We start from the raw sequence: 21,105 nt of genomic DNA, 5'->3' as shown, positions 1-21,105 counted from the left end.
AAAGAAAGAAAGAAAGAAAGAAAGAAAGAAAGAAAGAAAGAAAGAAATGGCTGAACATATTAAGCACTGGCAATAACGTGGAGAACTTGAAACTCTCATACATTGCTGGTGGGAATGTAAAACAGTACATCCTCTGTGGATAAGTCTGGCAGTTTCTTCAAAAATTAAACATATACTTACCACACCTACTATATGATCTAGCCATTCAGCTTCTAGCTAATTACCCAAGAGAAAAAGAGCTTAGGTCCAAAGATTTGTGCATGAACATTTATAGCAGCTTTATTTGCTATAATAGCTCTCAACTGGAAACAACTCAAATGTTCATCAACAGATGAATGGATAAACAAACTGGTATATACATACTGCTCTATATAAAATGAAACGTGAAATGAAGTAAAGTGAAATACTAGTCAGCAACAAAAATAAAAGAACTATCAATACATGCAGCAACATGGATGGGTTTCAAAATAGGTAAGCTGAATGTAAGAAGCCAGACCGAAAAAGAGTACATATGATTCTATGTAGATAAAACTCTAGACAACGAAAACTGATCTGTGGTGATAGAAAGTACTCTGGTTACCTGAGGAGTGAAGTGTGGGGAGGGTTCAGAGGAATGGTTTACAAAGGAGCATGGAGCTCCTTTTGGGGATGATGGATATCACTTCATTATCTTTATTGTTGTGATGGTTTCAAGGATGTACATGTGACAAAACTTATCAAACTGTGCATTTTAAATATAGACAGTTGATTGTATGCCAATTCTATCTCAATAAGCTTGTTTAAAAAGTTACTAATCTGATGTACAGTTAAAGTCATTTGTTTCAGTCCCCATATCCCCCCAATTTTTAGGAATTGCTTTTAAATTATATTTTTGAATATGTAAACCAATTATATTTTCAAAAGATGAAATCATATAATGAGTTAAATTCAGAAATTCTAATCTCAGAAACACTAGAAGATAAAACAAATTACCAAAAAAGGTTACTTAGAGAAGTAGGGAGGGAACATTATAGAGGTGACGATACGGAATTATTTGTTAACTTAATTTTAATTAAATTCTTTTTGGGGCGCCTGGGTGGCTCAGTCAGTTAAGCAGCCGACTTCGGCTCAGGTCATGATCTCGCGGTCCGTGAGTTCCAGCCCCGCATCGGGCTCTGTGCTGACAGCTCAGAGCCTGGAGCCTGTTTCAATTGTGTCTCCCTCCCTCCGACCCTCCCCCATTCATGCTCTGTCTCTTTCTGTCTCAAAAATAAATAAACGTTAAAAATTTTTTTAAAAAAAATAAATTCTTTTTTAACTTTTTAATTTTTTTAAACATTCTTTTTGAAGTTTATTTATGTTGAGGTGGGGGAGGGGCAGAGGGAGAGAGGGAGAGAGAAAGAATCCCAAACAGTGTCCATGCTGCTAATACAGAGCCCAATGAGGGGTTCAAACCCATGAACCGTGAGATCACGACCTGAGCCAAAATCAGGAGTCAGACACTTAACCAACTGAGACACCCAGGGGTTCCTGAGCAATAGCTACTTAATATCACCTTTAATTAGAATTTAATGAGAATTCAGGGTGCCAAATTCTGCCTGGGATTCTATCTCTCCCTCTCTCTGCCCCTCCCTTGTTCTCTCTCTCTCAAAATAAATAAATAAATTTTAACAAAAAATACCTTTGCTCAAATTTCTATTAAGTCATTGGCTTTCTTTTTAAAAAAGATCTTTGTATATTAAAGCTATTAGTCCTTTGTGAGTTAAGTAGAAGATATTATTTCCCAATTTGTCACTCAGTTTTTGACTTTATGGTGAGTTTGGCCATGCAAAAGCTCTTCTTTTAGTCAGAATTATCATTCTTTTCTATTATTGTTTCTAGATTTTTGAATTTTTAAAAAATGTTTATTTATTTTTGAGAAACAGAGAGAGACAGAGTGTGAGCAGGAGAGAGGCAGAGAGAGGGAGACACAGAATTCAAAGCAGATTCCAGGCTCTGTGCTGACAGCCCAACACGGGGCTCAAACTCACAAACTATGAGATCATGACCTGAGCCAAAGTCAGATGCTTAACCGACTGAGCCACCCAGGTGCCCTGTTTCTAGATTTTTGAATCATAGGAAGGTTTACCCGCTTCATGGTTATAAGTTTTCATCTGATGTCCTCTTCTTGTACTTGTACATTTCATTTCTATATTTAGATTTCTGAGCCATTTGATATTTAGTCTGATTAATGATGTAAAATAGAGACCTAATTTTATTTTTTTCCAAATGGCTATCCAGTTGTCCCAATTCTATTTATTAAAAAACTCAACTCCCCTCCCAGTTGAACTCCCCACATTTAGCATACCTTTTCCAAAGGTAGATGGTTCTATTTCTGGACTTTCTAGTCTACTGAATTGGTCTGGATGTTCATTCATGCACCAATATCATACTTTTTAAATTATAATGCCTTCATAATACATTTTAATATTGGATGCAGCTAGCTATCCACCACACAGGACACTGAAAATTGTCAGGGTTTTCCCGAATATTCTTGTTTGTTTTAGTCATTTTTTTTATGTGAACTCTATGATCAATTTGTTTAATTCCAGAAAACAGCCTGCTGGTGTTCGTTACTGTGATCATGTTACATTTATAAATTAACTTAGAAAGAACTGACATCATTAGGATGTTGACTCTTCCTATCTAAAAACAAGACTTACTTGGGGCGCCTGGGTGACTCAGTCAGTTGGGCGTCTGATTTTGGCTGCATTGGTGGGTTCGGGCCCCGCGTCCGGCTCTGTGCTGACAAGCTCAGAGCCTGGAGCCTGCTTCAGATTCTGTGACTCTCTCTGTGTCCCTCCTCTGCTTGGGGCTCTCTGTCTCTCTCTCAAAATAAATAAATAATAATTAAAAATAAAGAAATAAAAATAAAAAATAAAAACAAGACTTACTTTTCCATTTATGTTTTTTGCCTCTTTCAGTAATGTTTTAAAGTTTTCTTCATATACATTTGCATATTTCTGTTGAGTTATTGCCTAACCATTTTACCTGCTTTGCTGCAGGTAAAGACTCTATTTTAAATAGAGTCTTCTTTCCTATTATGTCTTCTGATTATTATTTGAATATGGAAAGGTTACTGTATTTCTTTTTATTAATTTTATAACATTATTCTTTACTAAATTTTCTTTTTATTTACATTTTCCTATTGATTCTTTTCGATCTTTCAGATATACATCATATAATCAGCTAAAAAGATATTTTTATCTTATCTTAAGTGACAGTGGCATTCTTGTCTTATTCCTAACTAGCAAGAAAGAATGTCTTAAGTGTTTCCTCATTTCAAATCATGCTAGCTTTTGTGCACATGTGCATATACACACACACACTTTCTAATCATGTTAAGGAAATATCCACTGATCTCTACTTCAATGAGATTTTAAATCAGAAATGGATGTGAATTATGACAAATGCTTTACTAGCAACTGTGGAGATCATCATGGTATTTCTTCTTAGAAATATCACTATAATAAATAACATTAATGGATTTTGTAATTTTGAACCATCATTTCATTCCTGTAATGAACATCACTTGGTTGTAATGTATACTTTTTACAATGTGTTGTTGGATTCTATTTGCTAATATCTAATTTAAATTGTGGGGTGCCCAGCTCTTGATTTCGTCTCCGGTCAGATCTCATGGTTCATGGGATCGAGTTCAGCATTGAACCCCATGTCGAGCTCCATGCTGACAGCATGGAGCCCGACTGGGATTCTCTCTCCCCCTCTTTCTGCCCCTTCCCCAGTGGTACATGTGCACTCTCTCTTCCTCTCTCTCTCCCAAAATAAGTAAACTTAAAAAGAATATTTTTGCATCAATAGTCTCAAGTGAGACTGTTCTGTTGTTTTATTCATGTATACAATCTTTATCATTTTTTGCTATCAATGTTAATTTAAGTTTGTTTCATAAAAATTTTTAAAAGTCTCCTTTTTCTATGATCCAGAATATTTAAATAGAATTAAGACTATATTTAGAAAAAACATTTATGTGATGGTTTGAGTTGTGAGCTGAACTAACTTATTTTATGGAACATCATTTTTACTTGAAAGAACAACTAACAAACTATGGTTATTCCAGCTTGGGTATTTGGTAGAAATTTTCTCAAAAATAAACCAAATGAACTTCTCACTTCAAGGAAAACGGTGATAGTATTTGTTGACAATGATAAAATTCAAGCTTTCAGACAAATACTAGAATTATGGAAAACTTGTATCTGCAACTGTAAGCCTGAGAGCATCCCAGTATTCAAAGACTTTTCTGACGAAATAAGTAGTGATATATTACAAAGTGATTTTGGGGGCACTTGGGTGGCTCAGTCGGGTAAGCTTTCGACTTCGGCTTAGGTCATGATCTCACGGTTCTTGGGTTTGAGCCCCACGTCGAGCTCTGTGCTGACAGCTCAGAGCCAGGAGTCTGCTTCAGACTCTGTCTCCCTTGCTCTCTGCTCCTCCCCCACTCATGTTCTGTCTCTCTCAAAAAAATGAATAACGCTAAAAAAAATTTAAGTTATTTTTAAGTATTATATAATAAAATGTGTCAATACTTAATATTGTATGTCAATCTGCATAACTCAGTGAACCAGTATTTTCCAAATGACCAGTTTGGTCCAAATGTAGGATGTTACATGTTCATTGCATGGTGTTAGACCCCACATTGCAACTAGCTTTTAACAAGCTCCCACTTCTTGCATTTTGGTGGAATAGGAAAGAAAAATATTCACAATTATCTGAATAGGCTATTAAAATGCTACTGCCTTTTCCAACTACATATTTGGGTGAGTTTCAGATCTTCTTCACACACTTCAACCAAAACAGCATATACTGCAACAGCGTGAATGTAGAAGCTAAGTTCTTGTGCCAATTCTGCTTTGTGTAAAGTCGGATAGTAAGAGATTATAAAACTAAAACACCACCACTCTTCTCACTAAATTGTTTTTATTTTGGAAGATATATTAATTTTTCATAAGTTATATTAATATTTAATTGACTTATTGTTTTCAAATGAACTAATAAATATTTTTTAAATTTCTTGGTTTTAAATGCTAATACTGTAAATATTGATAGACACAATCCACATAAATAAAAGTTTTTTGGCAAGAGGGCCTTCAATATTTTTTTAATGTTTATTTCTGAAGGAGAGGGAGAGAGCGTGTGAGCAGCAGAGGGGCAGAGAGAGGGGAACAGAGGATTTGAAGCAGGCTCTGTGCCGACAGCAGACAACCCGATGGGGGGCTCGAACTCATGAATCATAAGATCATGACCTGAGCCCAAGCTGGACGCTTAACCGACTGAGCCACCCAGGCATTCCAATAATTTTCAAAATGTAAAGGAGTTCTGAGGCCAAAAAGTTTGAGAACCACTAGTGGATTCCTCAGGAAAAGCTCACATTCATTTTTTGTCAGCAGCCTTTATACCTGAACACAACGTAAGGAGAAAAATGTAAGGAGAAAGTTCTTGGGTCATATTTTCTTTTTGAAAATCTTGAAAATGCTATTTCACTGTTTGTAGCATAAAATGCTACTGTAGAGAAGTCTGATGACAGTCTATTTTTCTTTCCCTTATAAGTGACTTGTACTTTTTTGTCTGGATGTTCAAAAGGGTTTTTCCTTACTTTTAAGACCAATCGTTTTATTAGAAAATGTTTTGGTTTTGACTGTTCTGGGTCAGTTTTCTCCTATACACAGTATGTATGTAGAATTAAGTCTTATTTTATTTCAGGAAAACTTGTTCCAAGTTTTGTTTTAAACATTTGTTCTGATACATTGCTCTCTGGTTTTCTTTGGGGGAATAAATGTGCGTGTGTGTGTAAAATCTCTTTTGCTTGTTTTCTATATCCATCACTTTCTCTTAAAACCTTGTATTTTTTAAAAGAAAAACTATTCTCCTTTCAGCCCTTACTTGTGCTTTTTTCCTCATTTTTTTTTATTTCAGAAAAAAAGTTATAATTTTTTTTCCTGATATGTTAGTTCTTATTTAGAAATGTTTTTAATGTTTATTTTTCAGAGAGAGAAAGAGAGAGGCAGAGTGTGACTGGGAGTGGGTCAGAAAGAAGAGGGAGACACAGAATCCGAAGCAGGTTCCAGGCTCTGAGCTGTCAGCACAGGGCACTGCGCGGGGCTCGAACTCATGAACCATAGCCAACCCGAGTGAGCCGCCCAGGCGCCCACTGTTAGTTCTTATTTAATGTCTGTTCTCTATCCATATCACTTTGTAACTTTTCTATTTCGGATTTATACTATTCTTTCAAACACCCATTATTTTCTTTCATTAAAAAATACTGGAAGAAGCTTTCATCTGCTTTGTGACCAAATTTTTTCTAGTGTGTTATTATCTATAGGAACATTATTAGGTTTATTCTTACCCCGTTTCCACAGTAACCTGAATGGGATTAGGCCATATTCTTCTTGTTCCCATTCTCAAACGAAGAAAAATTTCCTCGGCTACTAAGAAGAGGCAAGCGCTCTTGCCTCTTGCCGGCTACCAAGAGCCCAATTTTTGCGCCCAGTACGCAGTCGGGACCTCTGCCCAAGCCTCGCGCCCGCACCAAGGCCACGCCCACTCACTTAGCACACCGCCCGGGGCCCCGCCCAGGGCTCTCGCACGCCGCCGCGGGCCACGCCCAGCCTCTTGCCTCTCGCAGGTGCCAGGCTTGCTGTGTATTTTCCCGCCCTTTTCCAGCTCTTCGTGAGGAGAACTGGATGATTTAGGTGAGATACCAGGGCTTATAAAATCATGGCGGCCAAGCGGGTAGGGAATGTAGTTAGAAAAGAACTACTGGTCTTGAGACTGCTAAATCCCCCTACCCCCTTGAAAACCGGCAAGCGTTGTCCTCACAAACGCTTAACTGCCCTTCTTATAAGGGCCAACCTATTTGATTAACATTGTTGTTGCTGCCCTTGTACAAAGCCGGATATATATAGTGGGGCCTTTTCAGCAATACTTCAGACTCCCCTCCTGATAGAAGTTAGTGTATTATGAGCAATAAACGGAAACCTAAAATGCATGGCCCTGTATAATGCCCTTGCACTGAACCGATTATTCAGCAAGATTTTATCGTGAATCTTGTTAAAAATGTTAAAGGGTGGTGCAGACGAGCCATCATTCTTGTAGCAAACCTTTCCATAAACTACTTAAAAACTTTTTTAAAGAAAATACTTAGGTGGGGAAAAAAAGTTACCTTCTGTTTTATTTTCCTAATGTAATTTTAAAGGAAATCAAACATGTTATATTCTTAAATAACATATTCTTGGAATTAAACATGTGAATTCATTATACGTATGAACTAATTGCAGCTCAGTGTGTATCAGCTCAATTATGTATTTTTAATATGTCAATTTCTTCATTTAAAATCTTACAAAGTCACATTAATGTAATTATGTATTTCACCAATTATATGGAATTAGTATTGGCAGAAAATATAGGATGTATGGGTGCCATGTCTAACACCAAGGTGTACTTGATGTGGTAGCAAGAACTTGACACAGGGAGTAAGAAGACTCAGGTTCTAATCCTAGAGTTGACATTAACTAAAGATGGAACTTTGGACAAGTCATTAAATTTCAGTGAACATCTGGTATATCTTTTGAAAAATGATGGTATTGGATAAAATGTGAAATGATTTTTGAAGTCCCTCCCAGATCTATGATTCTGAGTGTCTGTAGAGTAGAAGGGAAAGTGTATAAGCTGAGACAACATTATCATTCAGAAACCATGTTTCCCTTATATAAAATATGTCCCAAGTGGCTCATATGAGATCTTCTATTATTTGGTCCAGTACTTTCTCCTTGTTCCATCTTACTGTGTCACAGGGAGTTATTAGGAAAGAAATATATTTTTTTTTAATTTATTTTGAGGGAGAGAGAGAGAGAGTACAAGCAGGGGGTAGGGAGGCAGAAAGAGATAGAATCCCAGGCAGGTTCCTCACCATCAGCACAGAGCCTGATGTGGGGCTGAAACTCACAAACTGTAAGATCATGACCTTAGCCAAGATCAAGAGTCGGATGCTTAACTGTGCCACAAGAGGTGCCCTGACAGACAGTTCTTTTTTTTTTTTTTTAAGATTTTTTTTCTGATTACAAATTGGTACATGAATTAATCTAGGAAATTTGGGGGGGGAAAGTGTAAAGGTAACACACACACAAATACCCATGATCTCACCATTCAAAAAAAAAAAATCTCATTGTCCCATTACTTTTCTAAATATATAGGTATATACTTTTTCTAAATATATATATATATTTTTTCTTTTTTAAAACTGTATAGCAGAGTTTGTAGTCTGCTTTTTTCACTTCAGTGATATATGTACTTCCTTACAACCAACAGGAATACCCACAATAATAGTGCCTACATCTCCAAAAGATAACAGAAGCTAAGCAAACATTGTTACATAGATTTTGGAACAGCTATAATTATATAATGCTCCAGGTTATTTTTAATCTTTCTCTTTATCTGTTCCAGAATGGATTGGTTTCACTGTAACTGGTGCTGTCGAAAAGATGGAGACAATTTCTTTGTCACCAGCTGTGGTCATATTTTTTGTAAAAAGTGTGTGACTCTGGGTGAGTGACTTAACTGTTTTCAAATTCAGGCAAAAAATATTTTTAACCTAGTAATAATTATTAGCCATTTCTCTGTGTGACTTGGGATAAAAATCACATATTGGGCCAAAGGTTGTATAGATACAGTAGGAAACTCTTGATTATGGAAATTTTAGGCACCCATTGATAAAGAATGATTTAGCAAATGGAATATCTATTACTTGAACACCAAAAGGTACTTGCCAGTGTTTTGACAAGTGGCAGGGAAAGCCAAGGTTATCAGACTAATTAGAGAAAAGAGAAAAAAAAAATAACAGTAATGAATAGGAATTGGGGAAAGTTTGGTTGATAACAAGAGTAATTCTAATGGGAAATGGTCTAGCCTGTGAAATCAATTTGATTAGAAATGATGATGATGATGAAGATGATAATAGTGGTGACAGTGATACATTTGCAGTTTAAAAAGTATTTTCCACATGTACAAATTTTATATATCCTCACCACAATTCCAAGAGGTAATTATTAGTAGATCCATTTTACAAATAAGGAACTGGTTCAGATAGGATAAGTGATTTGACCAAGTTCCTGCAGTGATTAAGTCTAGAAATTAGACCTGAATTTGAGGGTTTTTTTTTTTTTAATGCCAAAGTGCTTGATTAGGGAAGATTTCATAGAAGAGCTGTTGCTTCAGTAGAGTTTTGAATAATAAACTGGAGTTGCCAAGTAGATAAAGCAGGGAAGATCATTTTAGTTTAAGAAAACATCGTGTGTAAGGGCATACATACCACACTATAAAACCATACTGCAGGGGATTGGTAGAGCATAGAGAATAAAGAAAGAAGTGGTTAAGAGATGAGGCTGGAGAGGTAGGCAATGGCCAGGTGATGGGAGGGTATTATATACAAAACTGAAGACCTTGAACTTTATCCTGCAGATGATGGAGAGCTGGGGAAATTTCTTTGTTTCGTGTTTTTCTTAAACAGAAGAATGATTCCTACTTGCTAGCTCACTCTGGCAATAATACAGAGGGAAGGCTGGGAAAAACCTTTAGTCCTCAAGGAAAGCAGAGTGAGGTTACTAGCTTCTGAAGATGTTTTTCTCTTGTTGGATCTCATAAACCTTTTAAGTTATCTGCTAATGTAACAAAACCATTTTATGGTAACAGCAGCTCACCTTGAAGAGGTTTGTCTCGGTAAAGCATATGTCATGTGATATTTTCTCTTGACATGGCATTTATCTTAACAATAACCAACACCACTAAAATTTCAACTTAAAGATTAGGAATTTTAATTTTTATTCTTTCAGATTTGATTAATTAGAGAATGAGAGCAGGAGAGCTTCAAAGCAAGTTCCAAGCAAATTAGCAAAGTGAGAACAGGGCAGGAATAATTCGGTTTCTTACAGTATCTACAGTGTGCCTACTGTCAGGTAGGTGGGGGGAAAAAGAGCAACGTACACCCGAAACCATTAGTACTCTTGTGTTCTTCCTAGTACTACTTGCTGGGGGGTTAGAACTGCCCTTCATCTGCAGAAGAAAATTGGGAATGTATAAAGAGGAAATGGGTAGAGGTACAGTGTGAAAGCCTTATTTGTCATCAACATACAAGTTTGCAAATATTGATTTTGAGAACAGAGCTCAAGATGTCCTTTTGTAGCACAAAGATACTCTAAATTTAGTAAGAGCCTGTTTCTTGCTAGCCTACTTGGCTATTACCATGTACTTTAGGAAGAACATACCTCTTGACCGTAAAAACTGAACATTTTTTTCCCTTCCCCCCTTAGAAAAATGTGCTGTTTGTGGAACTGCCTGCAAGCATCTGGCTCTTTCTGATAATGTAAGTTTTTCTTCTCCAACCACAAACCATTTTATCCCATTCCTGGCCTATAGGAAGTATACAAAGAGTACAGTTGATGAGTGACTAAGCACTGAAATTTTTAAGAAAGAAAGAAAGAAAGAAAGAAAGAAAGAAAGAAAGAAAGAGAAAGGAAGAAAAGAAAAGAAAAACTTGCAGATAGCAATTATTATATATTTTTTAAAAAGGGCAAACAACAGAAGAATTGTTTGTGGCTGTTGCTATCGAAGCACGAGGTAAGGATAATTAAAACATATAGTCTACATCTCCTAGGGCAGTGGTGAGCATCCTCATATTTAGGATAGTGAAATAATAACTCGTGCTTTAGGAAGTCGTGGTACATCCTTTGCCATATTTGCTGGTATTTTATTTCATTCTGTTGTGGATATGTTCAATATTTGTCTTACTCTCTTTATAGCTGAAACCTCAGGAGAAGATATACTTCAAAAGCCCTGTGGAGACAGCTTTGCAGTATTTTAGTCACATCTCTCAGGTATGAGAAACAAAAGTGAAGAAAATCAGATTCTCCAGGCAAATTCTTTTTTTTTCTTTTTTTTTTTTAACGTTTATTCATTTTTGACAGACACAGAGGGACAGAGTGCAAACAGGGGTGGGGCAGAGAGAGAGGGAGACACAGAATCCAAAGCAGGCTCCCGGTTCTGAGCTCTCAGCACAGAGCCCAGTGCAGGGCTCGAACTCATGAACCGTGAGAGCATCATCTGAGCTGTAGTCAGATGCTTACCCAACTGAACTACCCAGGCGCCCCCCACTCTCCAGTTCCCACTGAGATTATTTCATAGCCTAATGGGATTTCTATCTTGGCATGTTTCTTGAGATTTTATCACTGTTTTTCTTCTCCACTCCTGTGAGTGTATTCCTTTCCTAAACATAAACATGATCCTTTGTCATATTCTGGCTGAAGATAGTGGATTTAATTTTTCTTTGCTGTCTCAGCACTCAATCCTAACCATGGTAATAGAAGAAGGGGAATTAGGCTTTCACTACATTCTGCTTTTAGCTGCTTGGGTGAGCCATCATATTTGAGATACTATTTAACATTATGGGGAGATAAAATCTAGCTGAGACTCAGGGAGAAATGAAAACAAGGTCACATGAACCAGAGAAGGAGCAGACCTTTGGTTAATAACTAAACCCAGGATTAGTTAATGATCAGTAGAGAAATTATATGTAGTCTAAATTCTAACCTGCCTAATCAAGGGACCAATTACACATGGTCAAAAAATCAAGATAAAATAAATGGAAAGGGTGAGTTAATCATCACTTTAGTGAAGGGACAGTTTGGTAAAGTCAGCAATGTCTGAAAATGTGTTTTCCTGTCTGTGAAGTTGAACAACTGATCCAAGTAATATCTAGATTGTTTCATTCAGGCCTCTGCTCAAATTTTTCTTCCTCAGTCAGACTTTTACTGACTCTCATATCTCAAATGGTAGCCCCAGCACTGTCTACTTCTTACCCTGCTTTATTTTTCATTGTAGCTCTTATCTAACATTATATACTTGTTTAATGTCTGAATCCTGCACTGAAATGTAGGGCCCATAAATTCAGATATTTGGTAGGTTTTTTTATTGTTATATAACCAGCTCTTTGGATAAATTTTAATATGTAGTGGACACTCAAAAAATTATTATATGAATGAATGGCACATTGATCTAAGTATCCACTTGTGTTTTAATCATCCCAGATCTCTCGAGTGACCTGCCATGGGCTTTTTTCTGCTGTCCTACTCCATGACCAATAGTTAATCACACTGCCCTAGCCTGTGAGCTTTCTTCTAATCCTAGGTCATAGACTACACCCTTATGCATAACTAGCCATCTTTCAAAAGCATACCACTAATTGTTCCTTCTTTGGTAAAGCCTTCCCTGATTCCTGTAGGCAAATTTTTGCGAAGACTTTTGTAATCCTATCCCACCTGCTCTTAACTCTGTGAAAGTGTTTTATTTGTTCTTTGTTTCTCTCACTAAACCAAAACCTTTGAAAGACAGGTATCAGCTTCGTATTGCCTAATGGCTAATGAGGTACCTGGTACAAATTAAGTAAATAAGAAATGTTTGTTAAATGAATGAATGCACCTTGGGGTGCGTCCGACTTCGGCTCAGGTCATGATCTCGTGCTCTGTGAGTTTGAGCCCTGCGTTGGGCTCTGGGCTGACAGTTCAGAGCCTGGAGCCTGCTACGGATTCTGTGTCTCCCTCTCTCTCTGCCCCTCCCCCGCTCATGCTCTGTCTCTCTCTCTCTCTCTCTCTCTCTCTGTCAAAAATAAATAAACATTAAAAAATAAAAATAAATGAATGAATGCACCTTAAGGCTGGGGGGGGGGGGGGGTTGGAGGGAATGATTCAAGTCAAGGTCAGAGAAAGAGGCTTGAACATATAGGAACTTGTAGGTCATGGTAAGGGTTTTAAGCACAGAAATGGTGTTATCTGATATAAATTTTATTTTATTTTTATTTATTTTTATTTTATTTTATTTTTTAAATAGATATTTATTTTTGAGAGAGAGGGGGGAAGAAAGAGAGGGAGACACAGAATCCAAAGCAGGCTCCAGGCTTTAAGCTGTCAGCACAGAGCCTGACGTGGGGCTTGAACTCATGAACCTGTGAGATCATGACCTGAGCTGAAGTCAGACACTTAATTGACTGAGCCACCCAGGCGCCCCATCTGATATGTAATTTTAAAAGAGAATCTGGGGGCGCCTGGGTGGCTCGGTCGGTTGAGTGTCCGACTTCGGCTCAGGTCATGATCTCATGGTCTGTGAGTTCGAGCCCCGCGTCGGGCTCTGTGCTGACAGCTCAGAGCCTGGAGCCTGTTTCCAATTCTGTGTCTCCCTCTCTCTCTGCCCCTCCCCTGTTCATGCTCTGTCTCTCTCTGTCTCAAAAATAAATAAAAAAACGTTAAAAAAAATTAAAAAAAAAAAAAAAGAATCTGGCTGCTGAGTGGAGAATGGATCATAGAGAAGTTAAGAGTAGAAGCAAAGAGACTACTTAAGAGGCTATAGGAGAAATCTAAGCAAGACTTCTTGAGCTAAAATGGTAGCAGTAGAAATGGAGAAGGGTAGTCAAATCTGAGATATTTTCTAGGAAGAACCGTTGTTGATTTGGATGTGGAAGATGAGAAAAAGAGAGGAATCAAAGAAGATGTCTGGGTTTTTGTCTTGAACAGCTGAGTGGGATGATTGTACTCTTTACCAAGGCTGAGAAGACCATTTGAGGGAAAATACCATTTTGGATATTAGGTTATAGATGCTTGTTAGAACTCCTGTAGGATAAATCACAAAGGCAGATAAATTTATCATTCTGAAGCTCAGGACATAGGTCAAGGATAGAGATATAAGTATGGAGCTCATTAGGATAGAGATAGTTTTTAAAGCCTTGGGACTTGATGAGATCGCCCAGAGAAGGATCCCCTTCAAAATCTAGTGATTAGGTGGAGTTAACAAAGAGAAGCAATGAATGAGTGAAAGCAAGGAGAGTGTGATATCACAGGAAACTAAGAAAGGGAAATGTTTCAAAAAGAAAGAAATAATCAGTGTTCCCCCACCCCCGCCCGCCCCACTTCAGACATATATCCATTTGCTGCCTTGATATCTTCACTAATCTTCCATATGTCCCAAACTGAACTCAGTATTCTTAACACCCTCCACCCTGCTCACCCTCCAATACACACAGGAAAATAGGCTACTCACTCTTCCTGTTTCTATAAGGGTAAATGATAACCATTATCCACATAACAATCAAACCAAAAATCTAGGAGTCATTCTTGATTCCTTTTTCTCTTTGCATATCCAATCCATTATTAAATCATGTCAGTTCTGTCTCTCTAAATACTTGAATACTATCTCCAGCCTTCTAGTTTATTTTTTTTAATTTTATTTATTTAAACAAATTTTTTTTTAACGCTTATTCATTTTTGAGACAGAGAGAGACAGAGCATGAACGGGGGAGGGTCAGAGAGAGAGGGAGACACAGAATCTGAAACAGGCTCCAGGCTCTGAGCCATCAGCACAGAGCCCGATGCAGGGCTGGAACTCATGGACCATGAGATCATGACCTGAGCCAAAGTCGGACGCTCAACCGACTGAGCCACCCAGGCGCCCCTCCAGCCTTCTAGTTTAATCTATCATTGTTTCTTTCCTAAATTACTATAGTAGCTTCCTAACAGTTCTTTTGATGTCCAGTCTCTCCTTTTCCTATCAATTCTCCATATTGAGGCCAAGAAACCATTCAAAATATAGGTATGATTAGTTCATTTCCCTATTTAAAACTATTCAGTACAACCATTGCTTTGAGAATAAAGTCCAATGCTCAACATGGTCCATAGGGCCAGGTCTGCTTTGGTCCCTGCTTATCCCTTTAGTCTCACCTCTTTTCCTCTCCCCCTATCCCACTATATACAGACATATTGAATCTATTTTAACTGTTTATATAAATATTTTCTCTCTTGTTTCTGGACCTTTGTACATGCTGTTTCATCTGTCTAGAACATTATATCCTCAAACATATATAGGGATAAGTACACACAGTACCTACAATATAATACCATATTGCCATATCGTATTATAATTTTTTGTTTGCTCATGTTGTCCTATGAGGATAGGGGCAGTATTAATCTTATTCATCTTCTATATAACCTCCTAACATAGTACCAGGAACACAGTAGGATTCAGTAAGTATTTTTTGAAAGAATCAATAGAATAATCTTTCCTATTGAGGTTTTCCTTTAATATAGTATATGAAGTATGGTAAAGGGGTAGTACTGGGAAAACTATTGAAGTAGAAATATTGAGACCAAATCTGCATGCTAGCTTGCAACCATTTCTTTGAGCCATTCATATTCCTTCACATGTAATGTGAAATAATAATACTCATCTTAGTTCTTATAAAGATCAAGTGAAATAATGTTATGAAAATATTCTTAAAGTTGTAAAGTACTGTATTAGTTTAAAGAATAATGTGGAGGGGCACCTGGGTGGCCCAGTTGGTTAAGCATCCAACTCTTGATTTCAGCTCAGGTCATGATCTCATGGTTCATGGGTTCAAACCCCACATTGGGCTCTGCACTGACAATGTGGAGCCTCCTTGGGATTCTCTCTCTCTCTCTCTCTCTCTCTCTCTCTCTCTCTCTCTCTGTTCCTCTCCTACTTGTGCTCTCTCTCTCTCAAAATAAATAAATAAACTTAAAAAATTAAAACAGAATAATGTGGAGAACTCATAGTAGATTATGGAAGGTCACAAACCTGCAGGAAAATAATTAAAGATCATATAAGTAAAAAGAAGTTTGGATTTTTAAATTATTTTCAAAGTATAAAATACATGTCTACTTTTTAAATACCAACTTTATAGACATGTACCTTATGTACCAAATTTTCCCCTTTGAAGTTTTCATTTTAGTGTTTTTAGTATATTCACATAATTATGCAATCACTACTACCTAATTTTAGAGTATTTTTATTACTCCTAGAAGAAACCCTATATCTATTAGCAGGCACTTCTCAAATCCTCTCCACCCTCCCCAGCCCTAGGCAATCACTAATTTACTTTCTATCCCTATAGGTTTGCCTATTCTGGACATTTCATAAATATGGAATTAATGTGTGATCTGTTGTGACTGACTTCCTTCACTAAATATGATGTTTCTAAGGATCATCCACGTTGTAACATGTATTAAGACTTCAGTAGCACTTCACTCTTTTTATAACCAAATAATATTCCATTATATAAACGGGTATATGTTTCATGTATACATTCATCAGTTGAGAGATATTTGGGTTGTTTCTACTTTTTGGCTATTATGAGTAATTCTGCCATTAACATTTGTGTGTAAGTTTCTGTGGGGGCATGTGTTTTCATTTCTCTTGGATGTATATGTAGAAGTTGACTTACTGAGTCAAATGGTAACTATGTTTAACTTTTCGAGGAAATGTCAGACTGTTTTCTCCAGTACTGACACTATTTTACATTCTAATCTGCAGTGTTTGAGGGTTTTGATTTCTCCATATCTTCACTAACTCATAAACTCTTAACTGTCTTTGATTATAACTATCCTAGTGGAGTGAAGTAGTATCTCATTGTGGTTTTGATTTGGGATTCCTCTCTTGACAAATGATGTTGAGCATCTTTTCCTGTGCTCACTGGCCATTTGTATATCTTCTTTAAAGTTCTGTTCAGAGGCACCTGGGTGGCTTAGTTGGGTAAGCATCCAACTTCAGCTCAGGTCATGATCTTGCGGTTCATGGATTCGAGCCCCGCATCAGGTACTGTGCTGACAGCTCAGAGCCTGGAGCCTGCTTCAGATTCTATGTCTCCCTCTCCCTCTGCCCCTCCCCAGCTTGTGCTCTGTCGCTTTCTCTCTCTCAAAAATAAATAAACATTAAAAAAAATTTAAATAATAATTCCTTAATCTTACCCAATTCTGCAGCTGTTATAATTATTTTAAAACTTTGTTTGAATTGGGTTTCTATAAGGTCTATATAGTTCAGTTGGTTGTTAATGTCTCAAGTTTCTATTTAACTATAAGTTTCCTTTCATTTCTTTTTTTATTAGTACTGAAGAAAATGTTCTTTTGTCTTATAGAGTTTTCTCCAGTGTGGATTTTGTTCATTGTATCCCCGTGGAATCATTTAATAATGCTTGTTTGTGCTCTGTATTTCCTTAATCAGAATCATTTGATTGGGGGTGAGTGGGAGGCAAGACTACTTTACAGCAGTGTTGTGTTCCACCAAGAGGTACATAAGGGTCTTCTGTCTCTTGTTTTATGTGATTGTAGCCAATGATGAACTTTACATTGATCCATTAAGTAATTAGGAGTTGCAAAATGCTGGGGTCCCTGGATGGCTCAGTCAGTTGGCTGTCCAACTTTGGCTCAGGTCAAGCTCTTGCGGTCTATGAGTTCGAGCCCTGCATTGGGCTCTGTGCTGAGAGGGATCAGGGCCTGGACCCTGCTTTGGATTCTGTGTCCCTCTCTCTCTCTGTACTCTTCTGCTCTCACTCTGTCTCTCTGTCTTTCTCTCTCAAAAATAAATAAACATTGAAAAAAAAATTTTTTTAAGGAACTGCAAAATGCTAATATTTAATTCTGTCATTTGTATCTCATTTTTTTAGGTGGAATATGTTTATAAAAAGAAACTTCCTTTTCTCAACAGTATGATTACCTTGAGATATAATTTAAAATACTAAGACTTTTAGGGGAACCTGGGTGGCTCAGTTGGTTAAGCATCCGACTTTGGCTCAGGTCATGATCTCGCAATTCCTGGGTTCGAGCCCCTCATCAAGCTCTCTGCTGTCAGCACAGGGCCATTTTGGATCTCTTTCACCTTCTCTTTCTGCCCCTCCTCCACTCATTTTCTCTCTCTCTCTCTTTCTTTCTCTCAAAATAAATAAACTTAAAAAACTTACTAAGACCTTTAGATACAATGGAATGAGGGAGTCAGTTTCATAAAAGATAGATAAGACAAACCAATAGGTTATGAGAGTCAAAGGTATATAATGAGTTTACCAATACCTTTGAAGTAAATTTCTAAAACTTAGCAACATCTTTTTTTTTTTTTTTTTTTTTTTTATTTTTGGGACAGAGAGAGACAGAGCATGAACGGGGGAGGGGCAGAGAGAGAGGGAGACACAGAATCGGAAACAGGCTCCAGGCTCCGAGCCATCAGCCCAGAGCCTGACGCGGGGCTCGAACTCACAGACCGCGAGATCGTGACCTGGCTGAAGTCGGACGCTTAACTGACTGCGCCACCCAGGCGCCCCCTTTTTTTTTTTTTTTGGCAACATCTTTACAAATATTCAAAACATTAAAATTGTATGGGAATATAAATCTTCAACTAAAAACTCTGACATTAAAAATAAGACTTAGGAAATCAATTCTTAGTACAAAAAAGTTGGTCAAGCTAATATTCATTTCCACGGTGTATATCAATTTTTATAAACAAACAAATATCTTTTTTTAAAAATCATTAGGCAGCAAAATGCATACCCCACATTGGACCAAAATATCTTGTGTCCTATCATAATAAACTACTGAGCTTCCCCTTTCCTTCCATTGTGATTCCTCTTCCGGTATCTTTTAGTGGTTTCTCCCTTGCTTTCTCCAGGCCCTTGTCATTAACTGGACCTATTTCAGAACTGAAGGTTTAGAATACTGTCTTCAGCAAATGAAGTAAAAATTGTGTTCCATGTTACTAATTCTAAAAAGAGTGAGAATCCAGAGCCTGAAGACCAGGATACCCTTACCTGGTCCTAGTATGGAGACACAGGAAAGGAATCTGGGTCTAGAAATAGGTAGTTTCATACATTGTTCCAATAAAATAAACAGTATTTAATACTTGGCATCATCTAGACAGCATTTATGTTATCAACAGAACTACTTTTATTACTATCTGCTCTATGTTGTATTAACGAAATAATCCCAATTTAGAAAAGAAGTCACCAAAATTTGTCCTTCTTCAGGAAAAAAAAGAAGCGGAACTCTTTTTTTTAATGAGGCTGAAGAATTTGAATGAGACAGAATAATGAGTATGCTAATGATCAAGATTTCTTAAATACTGAAATTCATTCCTGAGTTAGGTTTTAGAGTCTATTTTGATGGATGTATTCAAAATAGGCTAAACATTTGTATTCTAACATCAGGCAAAAGCGTGTGTTCCTCTCCTATAACCCTTCTTGCTAGTGGTTGTATTCTGGATTTGTCTTTCCTCTTCTTGGAATGGTCAAATCTAGGATTTGGGTTTGAGTTTTTGGGTAAGTAGTCCTGCTCAGGCCTAGGCAAAAGGCCCTTCAGTAGTCTATTCTAGACTCCTGGAGTTGCAGAGGGGGATCTATTTCCTGTGCACAGAGTGGGGGAGGTGGGCAAGTCTGGGAAGGCAAAAGAAGTTCTCAGTCAAAAGAAAAAACAGAGAAGCTTGGGTAGGTCAGTCGATTGAGCATTCAACTCTTGATTTCGGCTCAGGTCATGATCCCAAGGGTTATGGGGTATAAGGCTCACTTCACCGAGTATGGAGCCTGCTTAGGATTCTCTCTCTCCCTCTCTCTGCCTTTCTCCCCCTGCTCATATGTGTGCATGGTCTCTTTCTCTCTCTCTCAAAAAAAATTTTTTAAATAAATAAATAAAAGAAAAAACAGACCAAAGTTCTTTTAGCTCAGAAAAAAACATGTGGTGGTGGAGTTGGAAGTGTGGGGGAAATTTGGAAATTAGACAAATTTGCTATTGATTTGAATTAAAATAAAAATTAAGGTTGGATAAATTCTTCCTCCTGAAGAATCTAGAAAGACAAGGCAGTAACATGTATTCATGGGTGATTATTAGGAGGGGAGTAGTTTAAATCAGTTTATTAGATGGGAAAGGGAGGAACTTAAAAGGGGAATTCTTTTTCTCTTAAGTTTTATTTCCTTTTAAACAGCCATCTGTCATGTGTTCTATCTAGTTCGAGAGGAGATTGCCAATTGCTCCCTATCTTTTTCTTATCCTTTTTGAGGACTTAGCTCAGTAAGTTAAAATGATTAACTTTTTATGAGACAAATGGGACCTTTGATGATCTCTAGGGGAAGAGTAACTGGTCTAGGGCAGGATTTGGGTTTTCTTGGCCCAAGGTTGGTCCTAACTTAATCTCACTGCAAACTAATCCCAAGAATGGATTAAGATGTTTGGGATACTGTCTCTCGGGTAAACATTACACTTATCTTAACATCTATTGCTCCCCAACCCCTCGCCACTTTAGGTAACTCCTGGGATTCTGAGCGCCTTTTCCTACATCTGCACTGCTCAAATTTTAAAAAGTTAACATGTTTTATTTTTGTGAAAACAACTACTTAAAAAAAAACAACTAAAGAAGACTATAATGAAATCTTACCTAACTAGAATTAGTTCAGTTTGCTTGTGAGTAGAAAGGAAAGAGGGTAGAAGCTATATAAACTTTTTTTTTAAGTTTATTTATTTATTTTGAGGGAGAGAATGAGCACAAGCAGAGGAGGAACAGAGAGAGAGGGAGAGGGAGAGAATCCTAAGCAGGCTCTGCACTGTCAGCACAGAGCCCAGTTCGGGGTTCAAACTCCAGAACCGTGAGATCATGACCTGAGCCAAAATCGAGTCGGATGCCCAACTGACTGAGTCACCCAGGCACCCCTATAAACTTTTAAGTTCAATTCTGTAGTAGGGTGGTAAAAGCAACTCACAAATTAGGTGAAAACAAAAAGTTTATGACAAAAATACCAAGATTTAGGGAAGGACCTTAGAGAAAAGGTTTATAATCTGAATAGGGAGGAAGCAGATGAGACATAAACACTGCTGTGTGTTCAGAAGTAGAGCCTGACAAAGCTAAAACACTTTCTAAATATTAACTTTTGCTCTGAGTCAGTAATCCTCTGATAGGCACATCAGTATATCAAATGGTAAAGCAAAACAAAAGATAAAATTATTTGCCCATGCCCAGAAATAAAATTCAGGAATAGATAATCTCCTCCTGTGCTTCTTTGCCCTTTACTGTAGCAGCATAAACAGGCTGCAAGTGCCCCTGTGGGTGTCTCAGGGAAAGTAAATTGGTTACCAGTGCTCCGTAATAGCTAGGAATGTGGAAGCTGAGGCCAAATTAATAGTAGACAGTTAGATCAGAACCAACTCTAAGCCTGAAAAAGTTTTTTGAGTATCACTCTTCTTGTGCAAGATGAAAGATTATATTTTTAAA

The 21,105-nt window shown here is 37.4% G+C and overlaps 1 protein-coding gene across 4 annotated transcripts in view; it reads left to right on the top strand.

The window, feature by feature from the left end:
• Positions 1-6,630: 6,630 nt before the first annotated feature.
• Positions 6,631-21,105, top strand: part of RNF212B (ring finger protein 212B) — a 39,301-nt gene continuing 24,826 nt past the window's right edge. For 3 of the 4 annotated variants that reach the window (XM_049613089.1, XM_049613090.1, XM_049613087.1), the window contains exons 1-3: positions 8,105-8,576; positions 10,338-10,390; positions 10,827-10,901. In XM_049613089.1, coding sequence (XP_049469046.1) covers positions 8,477-8,576; positions 10,338-10,390; positions 10,827-10,901 — 228 coding nt within the window. In that variant the 5' untranslated portion in view covers positions 8,105-8,476. Of the gene's footprint in view, positions 6,726-8,104; positions 8,577-10,337; positions 10,391-10,826; positions 10,902-21,105 lie in introns of those variants that run through there. The other variant, XM_049613088.1, reaches the window with a different exon arrangement.

The sequence above is a fragment of the Panthera uncia genome (assembly GCF_023721935.1).
Source record: "Panthera uncia isolate 11264 chromosome B3 unlocalized genomic scaffold, Puncia_PCG_1.0 HiC_scaffold_1, whole genome shotgun sequence".
NCBI classification, from domain to species: Eukaryota; Metazoa; Chordata; class Mammalia; order Carnivora; family Felidae; genus Panthera; species Panthera uncia.
This window is presented reverse-complemented; position numbering and strand designations above follow the sequence as displayed.